The following is a 13807-nucleotide window of genomic DNA, read 5'->3' on the forward strand; positions in this document are numbered from 1 at the left end:
ATCCGTTGCTGGTCACAAAAAAAGACAAAAAGGAAAAAAAAAAAATAAGAATAAAATAAAATCCTTTCTTCTAGCTATTTGAGATTATATAATAAATAGTTAACTGTAGTCACTATACAGTGCTACAGAACACGAGAACTTAATTCCTCCAATCTATCTGTAATTTTGTTATCTATTGAAGATAGTCTTTTTAATAAATGGTGGTAGGTCAACTGATAGAACATATGAAAAAAAAAAATTTTTACCACTACCTTAAGGAACTCATAAAAATAAATTTCAGATACATTGTGTATCAAATTGTGAAAGGAAAAACAAAAAAAAAAAGCTTCTAGGAGAAAATATAGGGGAATATCTTCATTATCTTAAACAGGATTCACCAAAAAGGCAAGTGACAGACTGGGAGAAAATATTTGTAATACATGGAACTTTTACCCAGAAATCTCTGAAAGATTTTCAACCCAGAAAAATCAATAACAGGTAATCCAATAAAAAAGTCAAGAATTTGAAAAGGCATTCACAAAAGATTATGTTTAAATGGCCAATAAACATTACTCATCAGAAAAATGTAAATTAAAACCACAAAGAAATACCAGTATATATTCATCAGACTAGCTAAAATTAAAAGACTGAATATTTTCAATGATCAGTGAGGATACAGATCACTGGGAACTCATATACACTACTGGAATGGAGTTGGCATAACCACTTTGGAAAAACAGTTTGGCTCTGTACTCAAGTTGAACATAAGCAATTCCACTCCTAGGTATATATTCCCAGAAATGTGAATATACGTGCCTCAAGAGACACGTATGAGAATGTTCACAGTAAAATTATTTGTAATAGCCAAAAGTATACACAAATCAAATGTCTGTAAGTAAAGAATAGGAGGACTGTGGTACGTACACAGAATATTATACAGGTACTGGACATAAACCAAATCCACATGCTGAAACAGAAGAATCTCTAAAACAATGTTGACTAAAGGAAACCAGACACACAAACATACATCCCATTCCTGTGCTGTCCAATATGATGGACACTGACTATACTACATTTAATTAGTTAAAATTAAATTTAAAATTCAGTTCCTCAGTCAAGCCACATAGATGCAATTATAAACTTCAAGGTACTGGAGAACAACAAAAAGCAAGTATAAACAGGTCAGAAGCTGACCCTTGAAAGAAGTAAACTGCACAGGGTTAAATTTACAGTTCTGATTTTTTACCTTGGGATATTTTCCCACCCTTGTGGAAGAAGATGGCTATAAACTTCACTGAGAAAGCCAAACTCTTACTGGCTTGAGGAATCAAAATATAGAGTTTGAATCTGTCAGAGAAGCTGGAAAGGGGGGGATGTGGGGTAGGGAAGAAGAGGGGGATCACAGCAGAAATAGGAATACAACAGAAGGGTGGATCCCCCAAATCTACAAATACTTGGTTGACCTGAACTATATGTACACAGGAAAGGATTCAAGATTCTCAGTGAAACACAACAGCTGGAAAGTTGAAGGATGTTAGCAATTTTGGCTGTTGCCTGCTGTGTGGGAGGCAGGGTTTAGAGTTTGGGGTTTGGAGTTTGAGTCTAGCAAGTTAACTGCCTGCAAGGGAAGAAAAAAACAAAAACGACCAACATTCTTCAAATGAAGAAAATGGAATTGACAGAATTCTGTAATGTACATCCACAACATTCAGTATACATCAAAAATCACTTGACTTGCAAAGGGGTTTAACAAATTTAAGCAAAAGTTGAGCAAATTAAACCCGAAATCGAAGGAAGAAAATAAAGAAAAGGGCAGAAATCAATGAAATTGAAAATATACTAAAAATAGACAAAATTGTCAAAGCCAAAAAAATTCATTATTTGAAAAGACCAAATAAATTGATAAACTCCTAGTCAGACTGATCAAGAAAGAGAGAAAAGAAAAATTACCAGTATTAGGATCAAATGAGGAGATATCACCTTAGATCATACAGAAATAAAAAATATAATGATGGAATATTATGAACAACTTTACAATGGTACATTTGAAAATTTACATAAAATGGCCAAATATCTTGAAAAACACAATTCCCTAAACTGACACAAAATGAAACTGAAAATCTGGATATCTATAAAGAAATATGAAAGAAAGTGAAGTTACAGTTCACCTTAGAACAATGCAGGGGTTAGAGGCACCAACCGCTATGCAGTCAAAAACCCACATATAACTTTTGACTCCCCCAAACTTAACTACTACTTAAGTATGCTGCATGTTCACCACCCCAGCCCAGGCTTGTGGTGCCACACTGCTTGCTAGGTAGGCTACTTAACCACTTGGTTAGGCATGGCATGCATTCACGACATGCCTAATCCAAAATTCTCCAATATGTTACTGAAAAAAATCTGTGTATAAGTGGACCCACATAGTTTGTTCAAGGGTTTGTTGTATTATCAAAACACTTCCCAGAAAGAAAACTCCAGACTTAGATGGTTTCACCAGTGAATTCTATGAAACATTTAACAAAGAATTAAAAATGAGTCTTGGAGTGAATTCAACAAAATGGCAGAGTAGGCAGCGCCAAACACCCAGAACTCCACAGAAACACTGAAATACAAGCAGAAACCATCAGAAACAACTTTGTCAAAATTCTAGAAAACCATCAAATATTTATAGCAACTAAGGAACACTGAATCAAAATTTTGAAAAAAAAAACAGGCAACATAAAAACAGTAGGAAAGCTTTACATGCCATTTCCTCACCATCTCTCCAATACTGCCATATTCTTGCAGACAGCATCCCATACTCCCAGTATGGGAACCTGCCTGGGCCCTAGTTTCAGAGGGAACAGAGCAGACCTTACTAACAAATTCTTGTGTTTGTTCTAACCTGTCTGGGGGCTACCTGAAGGACTGACACAAGGCATTCATCTATGTCTTGCCTAACCCAGAGCCTACTCAGGGCAGAAAAGTGACATGCATTGCTGGTAAGCATTGTTAAGACAAACCAAAAACCCACAGCAGCCTTGGGCAAAAGGTTTATGTTTAGACATACAATAGACCACCAAAAGCGGGGAGGAAAAGCCAGTAAGAGAATTTGTTTGGAAAGTTAGGGCATAGAGCCATGCATACGCCCAGAATAAGATGCATGCTCAGGAAAGACCTGAAAAGACCCTAAGCTCTCACCACTGGCTGATCTGTAGGCATAGTGCAAGCCCGGCTAAATGCTGAAGAAGGGCCCCAGCACAGAGCCAATCTGCAAAGACTAGAAGAGGTGCTTTTTGCTTGTTTTTAGCTCCTGGATTTAAGGGAATCTCTGTCAAAACACTAGATGAACACAAGCTAAAGAAACAGACTTCGGTGACCACACACGAGTAATCAAGTTATTGCAAAAATATTTTTGAAAAGTAAGGAATTAAATGGACAACTGTAGCATTCAATCAAGAACAGCAAATCCTAGGGAAGAGGTAAAACCTGATTTCCGGAGGCACCACATTATAATATTTAAATATCCAGTTGTTAACAACAAAAATAAAAACACAAAGAATACAAACAGGAAAGTATGGTCCATTAAAAATTCAAAGGAAAAAAATTGAGTGAAACTGTCCCTGAGGAAGCCTAGACATTGGAATTATTAGACAAAGACTTTAAGCCAACTGTCTTACATGTGTTCAAAGAGCTGAAAGAAACCAGGACAAAAAACTAAAGAAAACCAGAAAAACAACATTTGAACAAAATGAAAATGTCAATAAAGAATGGAAACTACAAAAGTCCACCACATGGACTCTTAGCAACTCTGGAGCTTAAAAGTATAATAAGTAAAATGAAAAATTCACTAGAGGAGTTTAACAAATCTGAGCATATGTAAGAAAGAATCAGCAAACTTGAAAATAGAACAATTTAAATTATCCAGCATGAGGAACAGAAAGAAAAAATAAAGAAAAGTAAATACAGTCTAAAGAACCTGATAATATATGCATTATGGGAATCTCGGGAGAAATGAGACAAAGGCAGAAATATCTGAACAAATAACGGCCGAAAAAGTCCCAAATTTGATGAAAGATGTGAATCTACACATGCAAACAGCTCAATGAACTCCAAGTAGGATAAACTCAAAAGTTACACACTGAGACACATTAGAGTCAAACAGTCAAAAGTCAAAGACAATGAAAGCAGCAAGAGAGAAGCAACTCATTACATACAAGAGATCCTCAATAAGATTAATAGCTGATTTCTCATCAAAAACCATGGAAGCCAGAAGGCAGTGGGAAGACATATTTAAAGTTCTGAAAGAAAAACAAACAAACAAACAAACACCTGTCAACCAAGAATTCTATATCTGGCAATAGTAGTCATCAAGAATGAAGAAGAAATTAAGACATTCCCAGATAAAAGCTAAAGGAGCTCATTACTAGTAGATCTGCCCTATAAGAAATACTAAAGGGAATCCTTCAGATTGAAATTAAAGGACATTAGACAGTAACTTGAAGCCATATGAAGTGGACTTGAAGGAAGTCTGTCTTTGTTTTTCTATTCTGTGGCTAAATCTATGTTCCTCTTACTCTCTTTCTTTTTGCCTTAATTTCACCCTCTTTGAGAGAGGTAATTATGGCAGAATAAGAAAGAACCCAGTAATAGGAGTTAGAAGACCAATATATAAATGGTGTCCCAATCATTTTCAAGCTGTGAATGTGAAGCCAAATTATTTAATGTTTAGAAGCCTCTGCATTTTACATAAAATGAAGAGAATATTCTGACTCTCACAAATCATTAAGAGCAATTTAAAAAGTATTAGTAGTTTGTTCATAAACATTAACTGAATTTTAAAAATGAACACTCTAGTCCCTTATCCTTTCTTTAAAGTAGCTACAATATGGAGCTTTAGTATTTATATTATATTGTAATATAAATAAATATTAAGTATGCATACCCCCAGAATAGGCATTACATGAAGGTAATAGTTAATAACGATAATGATGATGATCATATTCACAATAACAGCAGTAGCAACCAATGCATATACTGCTTACCATGTGCCATGTTATTCTAGTAAGGTAAGTACACCAGTATTCCCATTTCTAAATGAGTATTATATTGTATTTATATTATATTGTAATATAAATAAATATTAAGTATGCATACCCCCAGAATAGGCATTACATGAAGGTAATAGTTAATAACGATAATGATGATGATCATATTCACAATAACAGCAGTAGCAACCAATGCATATACTGCTTACCATGTGCCATGTTATTCTAGTAAGGTAAGTACACCAGTATTCCCATTTCTAAATGAGGAAGCTGAAGCACAGTGAAGTTAAGTGACTTGCCCAATATTATACAAATTGTAAGCAGCAGAGCTAAGTTTTAACTTAGGCAGTCTGATTCCAAAGTCTGCACTCTTCACCACCACATTATGCAGCCTCTACTTCCCCTGTTTAGTATATAAAATAGGATTGTTATGATTGGCCTGGGTGAGTGAAGTCTGATATTGGTCTCTGGAGAACAACAAAGAATGAGACAAATCATTGGGGGGGTAGGGAGAGGTGAGAGGAGTTAGCCCTCCCCCAAGGCAAAAAGCCATGAACAAATTTATCCTGCCTTTTGCCACCATTTGTCAGGCATTTACAGTGCTGTGTTGGAAAGGAAACAAATGAGAAGAGACATGAGAAGTTATTTAAATTTTTATGAGTTTTGCTATCAGGTCTGGACTAGAAGATTATTTTGCTTCCATGGTGCAGGGTCAACAAAATCACTCAATGTTTTCCCAGCCAAATGGCCTCTGTCTTAATTTCCCTTATCCAGTTATAGAGAGATGGGTGCCGCTGGCTCCAATATGTTTTAAGTTTGTAATAAGTTTATTCATTCAACAAGTGATCATTTATTGCCAAACACTGTGCTAAGTGCTGCTTAAATAAAGATAAATAAAATACGATTCTACTCCTTGAGGAGCTCACAATCCACTGGAAATGAAAGATGTAGACAGAAATATTTTAAACTTGGTTGGTACAGTGGGAGCCTAGAAGAGGTAGTGGTTAGCTCTGTCTAAAGACAGAAAATCTAGAATAGACACTGACCATGCAAAATTGCCTACAAAAATTGTAATTCTATATGGTTCAACCTAAGAGATGACATTTGAGCTAGTTCTTGTTGCATGAAGAGGAAGGGAAAAAGAAGGGTATTAGAGGAAAGTGCAGAGGATACCATAGTCCTTAACTTACATGGAACACTATAAGCTTCTCATACTTCCTTTATATAAATAAAACACACACCTCTTTAATTTTTCTTGGAATTAGACCATTATATCCCTATATGAAACTAATTAAATTTAAAAGTATCTTTTCTTGAATCTTTTAGCAGTAATTTTTTCCAAACTAAAAAATCACAAAAGTAAAATCTCAATCTCCAAACCATAAAATGCATTGCATAGACAACAAAATGGTAGAAATTCTGGCATACACAATTACACACATCTCAGATTTTCTGAGTTAGCTAGCAGCCCATGAAAATGTGAAGGTTTCCAAAGTATGGTTATTTAAAAGTTATAATTTTGCCTGGCATTTTCCATGGGATTGGTCATGGGGTGGCAAATAAAGGTTGCAAAATCTGAACTTCTTATATGTTTAGTGGTGTTTATCATTTAGTATCCTTGATAAACACTGGCAATTTTTGTTTAAAACTAAAAAAAGATGTTTCATTTGTTTCATTCATCATTATGTGGCTGCTAAAGCATTCAGCTAGACATCGAAAGACCATGTTGGGAAAACAAGTTTGTCAAAAAACTTGCATGTAATCAGGCTGTAGATTTACTGCCAACTTTTTTTTTAACCCATGAATTTTGGCTATAAGAGAGAAAGATTAGTTTGGATGAATCAATTCCATGCCAGACTCAAATTCCCAAACTCCTTTTACAGCCAAAGTTCTAGTACGCTCTTAAACTAATTGCATGTAGGAGCAATCAGGCAAATGCACAGAAAACAAATCAGCTGGGTCATTTTGTCTATGTGTGTTTAGCCACATTTCCTTCTCTACTTTCAAGCCTCCACATTCTCCAAAAACAAATACTATCTTGAAATGAACATAAAGAATCCTACTGTTTTCCTTTCATGTCAAAGATGCTAATAGTATACTTTCAGCTTCTTCAGTGAAGCTCAGAGTATTTTCTAAGATCCATTATCTCACCCCCCATCCCCATTATTAAAAAGTACAGTCCATTTTGGAAAAACAAAAGTAAAAAACAGCTGCATGACACAACCAAATAGTGGTACAGCCAGTGAATGATTTGATGCCAAGTGACACAAAAAGTTATCGTTAACCTATGGAAGGAGATAGCTTTTCCTTTAAGAAGATGAAAAAAGAATTTTAATTTATAGAAATAGTCCATTAGGGGCTGGCCCAGTGGCGCACTGCTACAGTGCGCCGCTTGGGAAGTGCTGCGGCGCTCCCGCCGAGGGTTCGGATCCCACATACAGACCTGGCTGACCCCTGTTCTAGCCTTCTAAACTAGCATTACCCCTAAATCATCTTACATGAGAAAATGTAAGCTATCCTTTAAATTGAGAAAACTTTTTTTTTTTTTTTTAACTTTGGGGTAGGAGAGAGTGGGGAGGTTGAAGGGGTGACAGAGGAGGAAGTAAAAATACGGATACACACAATAAGTTCAACTTTCAAGAGGAGAGAATAGAACTGTGGTTACCATAGGTAGGAAAGAAGTGGGGGTGGGGGGAGCAAGGCAGGAATTGATAAAGGGCCATGAAAAATGATTACATTGTATATGCTGAATATACTAATTATCCTGATTTGAGCATCACATATTGCACACAGGTATTGATATTCAACTCTGTACCCCTAGATATGTACAGTCAACTATGTTTCAATAAATTAAATTAAAATTAAAATTAAAATTAAAATACAGATCAGTCAAGTAGGGAAAGGATTAACTCTATTAGGTTACCTTCTGTGGATCTGAATTCTTCTCCTGCTGAAGTAGTTTTTCCACCCACATTATCATCACTGTCACATTCTGTAAGGAAGAATCAGTAAATGCAAATGTATTTCTGAAAAAGTTATTGTGCCATAATTTATGTATTCTCAAACAATATTATTTTCAATGACTTCTCTCATACCCAAGTTTACTGATTACAATTCATTACTGTTACACCACTTTCCCAATAGATGGGTTTTTTTTTTTTTTTGTCTTTTTTGTGACCGGCCGCACCACCGGGCTCAGCCAGTGAGCGCACCGGCCATCCCTATATAGGATCTGAACCCGCGGCGGGAGCGCTAGCTGCGCTCCCAGCGCCGCACTCTCCCAAGTGCGCCACAGGGTTGGCCCATCTCATACCCAAGTTTACTGATTACAATTCATTACTGTTACAGCACTTTCCCAATAGGTGGGGTTTTTTTTAATGCTTATCAAATAATATTTAAAATGGTGACAGATTAAATTCTCCTATATTTTGAAAATCATATGTATTCATTTCTATACAGATAACACTACAGGGTTTTTTTTGTTTTGTTTTGTTTTGTTTTTCCTTTTTTTTTGTCTTTTTTCGTGTCTGGCAACGGATCGCAACCCTCAGTGTCGTGCTAGGTTTTTTTGTTTTGTTTTGTTTTGTTTTTCCTTTTGTTTTGTCTTTTTTCGTGTCTGGCAACGGATCGCAACCCTCAGTGTCGCGCCCGTACCGGGCCGGGACCGGCAACGGGATCGCAACCCTCGGTGTTGCTCCCGCACCTCGCTCAGCCAGTGAGCAGGAACCGGTCTGTATGTGGGATCCGAACCCTCGGCGGGAGCGAGCGCCGCCGCACCTCCCAAGCGGCACACTGTAGCAGTGCGCCACCGGGCCGGCCCCAACACTATAGGTTTTAATTAGCAATGCCTCTGCATGGCACAAATTCACTTACCTGATGTCTTACATGCTTTTGTAATAAGAGACTGGAGGCTTTACAAAATGACAAGACCAGGTATTGCAAAAGTTACTTAAAATTCAAACCACGGTACTGACAGTGACCTAATCTTTGGTTTATCATTTTAACTACATTTAAATCGATATACAATTATATATATAAAACGATATTATCTATATATGATATATATATATCATAGTAACTAAATCAGTTTATATAACTGAATAGAAATCATATGGACATATTTGCTTTGGTGCAAACATGTAAATAACTTAAAATATACATTAAAAATTAAAGATTTAAAATTGTCTATAAGTGAAAAACCACTGTATTTCACTATATTCCTTTGCTGCTGAAATTTGTTATTACAAGTCATCTTTTGCCATTCATTCCCGCAAAATACTTCAAATATTTCAAACAATGTTTTAGAGAAGTAAAACATTACATTTACAGTTTGAAGAACAAAATTAAGCCTCTAAATATTAAGAACAAAGAGAAAATACCCAGAGGTTTCTGTTATTTCAACTTAAAGTCAAGATCAGTCAAAAGCAGCATGTCATAACTGATCCAAACAATTCATCATTGCATGCTGGGCCTAAGGCAAAACTGTAGGTTTGAATCAGAAGGATTAGCCTGACACTAATGTGCAAGAACTATAAAAGGTTTCTTTTGTCTCGATCAACCCCACCTATAGAACAGAGAAAATCATAAATATTCTTTCCTATTTTCAATATCTTTACATAGAATTAATTGTATCATATGTAATATTTTTAGGATAGTGCTCAAAGTAACAACCTATAATCTCATTAACAGGCTGAGGAAACAACGGGCAGATTGACATTTAGAATTAATTTCAATAGTTATTTCCTGTAATGTTTATTTCTTAGGCCATGATGCTGCTTCAATCATCTGCACTTTCACAGCACGTGTAAATCTTCATGTTCAATTTTTAAGATGGTTTTAAAAATCTGTCTATAGACATCAACCATACTTAATACTTCCAACTCGCTCATCCAAAAAGAAGCCACAATTAAATGGATACAACAAAGTCTTAGGCCAATAAACAAGACCATCTAAGGAGAGTGGTCAGATTCAAAAAAAATTATCCTGTAGTAAAGTTTTTTCATTATATTTCATTCTCAAAAGAACAGATACTGGTCCAATAAGATGTTAACTTCTATGTACTCTGAAATATTTACACTGATTAGAGGAAAGGTGGAGGAAGCAAGGGGAGGGGGTTTCTAGTGAATTTCTTAGAAATTCCAGGTTGCAGTACTCAAATAGCTCATTACCATGCTTGTAGTTCTTGTGCCAACATCTTGAGCAGCCTCTAAAGATGGCATTTAGTGGTTTAATTATGAGACAAAAAGATCCTAGGGAAATTACAATGTTAATCGTTTTCCTTGGCTATGTCAAGCATATAATGTTTATTTTAAAAGCACCAAATTCACAACCAAATCATTTTACCTTATGACACACACACAAAAAGGTGCATCTTCCTGAATGTTATTTAAAAACTAAACAACTCATATCTGATATCTTCATATAAACTCTGCAATGTCATTAGACTACAGAAGAACGTCTCTCATTATCTTCATACTTCAAGGACATGGTTAGAGCCAATAATTCACACTATGTGGCTACCTCTACATCATAAAATCAGGTATTTGGTTCAGTGAAAGCCTCACCCTTAGCAGGTGATACTAATGAAAAGAAAAGCACTTGCTCTGTGGCCACAGGTAGGTTATCTAATCTTTCTGGACCTCTGCTTCCTCACCTATAAAATAGGGTAATCTAACATCCTACATTATAGTGTACAAAAAGGATTTAAAAACATGTAGAAGTTCTTTAAACATGTTTAAACATCTTTAAACACTACAAATATAAAAAGCAGCTAGCATGGTGGCTGGCGCATAGTAGGCCCTCAATAAAGGTTAGTTAACCTTACTCCTCTTTAAAACTAAACATTTAAGTGACATTATATCTTCATCTCTGAAACATGAGGCTTGAGTGAGAATGAAGACATATTTGTGAATAAAATGTAAAAGGTCTAAAAGAGAAAGTCTACTTGGCTCCTCTGATTAGGATTACTAGAAAGAAAAAAATTTGTGTTAAACAACTATGTAACTTGGTAAGTTTTAAGAAAGCAAAGATGAATGCAATATAAAACAGAAGTGATGAAGGGTAAGGGGGCCAAGGGAGCCAATTAAGGACAGGTTAATAGATATTTTTAAATGTTTCTAAAAGGATTTATCAATATATCATAGCTGTAATCAAAATGTTGGTGCTGGAAACTTGATGCTTAGAAGGAGAGAATTAACAGGGCAAAAACTGACACATTCAAACCTCAAACTTAATCTAAAGACTTACTTTGCTATAGGAGTATCTGATTCACCCTAACTAACCAAGTCAGAGACCTAAAAAATTACTAATAGTAAAGCTACTTACCTTTCCCCTTGCCACCAAGCAAAAAGTAATGCCTTAGGGCTAAATGACTGACATCAATATAAGAAAACAGCAACTCTGGATATCTCTATTTTTACTGAGATAAGAACTTCCTGAAAAACTTCCAATTAACTGAAAAATTGCCAAAGACTAAATTCTCCAAGTATAAGACACCATATGATCACTGATTCTCACGACACTATTCAAGAGATTCTTCCTGTTTATACACGAATCTCCAGTCTCATAAAAACCACTTTCTAGTCCTGGTAATGGTCAATTTCTAAAAAGTTAGAAAGAAAAAGAGACTCAAACTTATATCACCTCTCTATGCTTTGGTGGAAATTTTTAAAATTTGAAAATCACCAGACTTCCTATATAGCAATGATAAATATGATAGAACTTTTCACTGTATGTTACTTACAGTATAAACTTCTGTTATATCCTAAAGATGAGTTTTGTTTGTTGGCTGGTAACTAGGAGCACTGAGACCAAAAATCCCCTGAAATTGTATGTAATACTGTATATACATTTTATTTGGGGGAAAGAGGGTATAAAAAGCTTTCATAAAATTCTCAAAAAGGTCCATTGATCCCCCACTCCCAAAATCACACTGCCTTAAGAAAATGTCAAATCTGAAGACAGGAACACCATGCTAAGCTATATGCAAGGAGTTATCCTGGCTTGTGGTGACCAAAATTACCTAAAGGCTAGCAAGAATTACATTATTAATAGACACTGAGAGATTTTCTAAGTGCCAACACATATTAAATACTATTCCTTAACAGAAACTATCACTCTATTATTCACAAAGCCATTTGTTAGGAAAGGTGACAGAATAAAGAGTTATCCAAGGAAGTGATTTTTCTTTGATTTCTTATCATAAAGTTCACTACCAGGCAATTTGATGCCTGTAAGTCTTCCATGAAGAAAAAATTTTGTCTCAAATCAGATAACTAAATCTGAATATACTATGATCAGTATAACTTTTTTTGAATTTCAGAGTTACATAAGCATTATATAATTCATTAGATCCTTAAATCTAGATAGAGATAAAATCTCTTGATTTAAAGACTCAATACTTCTTTGGCCACTTAATTTTTTTTCATTACTTTCAAATGTAGTGGCTAGGAGTCATATTTTCTTTTTATGGTAGCAATAATAAAAACAGCTACTATTTATTGACCATCTATAGTGCTTTATATGCTGTGCTAGACACTTTACACACATCATTGATTCTTAGAACATATCTTAAAGATATGAAAAATGAGACTCAGAAAAAGTTAAGTAACCTGCCTGAAATCACACAGCTAGGAAGCAGCAAAGTTAGCATTAGAATCAAAGCCCATGCCCTTCTTTATCTGCACTGCATGATCTCTGCATTTCACAAAAATTCAGAATAAAGTATACATGTGCCTTCAAAGAGAAGCAAGTTCAAGGGAGTACTGAATATAAATGAGTGATTTAAAAAATACCTAAAGCATAAGAGGCATTCAGAAGGGGATGATTAGCAGATATCAATAACCTATATCTTACCTCCAACCCTAATATACCCATGCAGACCTACTCATAAGCAGCTCTCACTCCACAAAGAACTGAAATAAAGGTAAACCTAAAACAGGTTTCACATTCTAAATTATAACAGAAATGTTCCCAAAAGCACCAGCATAAAAGAAGGAAAAGGAGGTTGACATTGTGTGGCAAAGGTAAGTATTTTACAGGATTTTAAGTAGATACTGTTGAGGATTAGGGAAGGGATGGTAAAAGAGTAGATGAAAAAGTTTTGTTTTTGTTTTTTAAAAAGGAAGCCAAAGATAGAAAAAGCAAGTGGATGAAAACAAAAATTACAGAATAGGAAGATAATATTCAGTACAAGGCACAACATAAATATACAAAAGAATTAATTTTCCTTTACAATCTTGTATCATTGCTCTGCTTTAAAGAGCACAGTGGGTCTAGTAGGATACTGATTCCTAACTTTGCAGAATTGAATAGATTCACTCTAATTAGTGATTAGAGCAGAATTCTTCAGAATAGGTTTTCAATCAAAATGTGGTTCCAAATATGGTGAAAGAAAAAAATAGGAGGTAAGCAGAGTTGGAAAATTTAAAGGTACACAATTAAAAATGTTAAAAAGTAGCCACTATGTTTCATTGAGATCATTCATCAACATCTCCAAATCTTATTCATGGATTTGAATTATTAGAATATATAAAAATTAACTATTCTTTTATTCTCTTCTTCTACCTATATTTATTTCAGAAATTATAAAAAACAAAAAACAAAGTTCTGAATCCCTAGAATTACATCCTTTCTTAAATACTGGGAAGTGAAATTAAATATCAGCAATCCTTTCACGGAACAATCTCACAAAGGTAGAGAAAAAAGCACATGTCCCAGCAATAAGACAGGAGGTAACTCATACCTACCTTCCAAAGACCTAAAGGCCTATCGGGGTTTCACTTTGTCACTGTCTACTT

The 13807-nt window shown here is 35.1% G+C and overlaps 1 protein-coding gene across 1 annotated transcript in view; it reads right to left on the reverse strand.

Moving 5' to 3' along the window:
* Window positions 1-7849: 7849 nt before the first annotated feature.
* The window catches only part of ZNF451 (zinc finger protein 451), a 102479-nt gene continuing 96521 nt past the window's right edge, over window positions 7850-13807 (reverse strand). The window contains exon 16 of the mRNA XM_008572188.1: window positions 7850-8001. Coding sequence (XP_008570410.1) covers window positions 7895-8001 — 107 coding nt within the window. The 3' untranslated portion in view covers window positions 7850-7894. The remainder of the gene's footprint in view (window positions 8002-13807) is intronic.

Source organism: Galeopterus variegatus, unplaced genomic scaffold, assembly GCF_000696425.1.
Source record: "Galeopterus variegatus unplaced genomic scaffold, G_variegatus-3.0.2 Scaffold763, whole genome shotgun sequence".
NCBI lineage: Eukaryota > Metazoa > Chordata > Mammalia > Dermoptera > Cynocephalidae > Galeopterus > Galeopterus variegatus.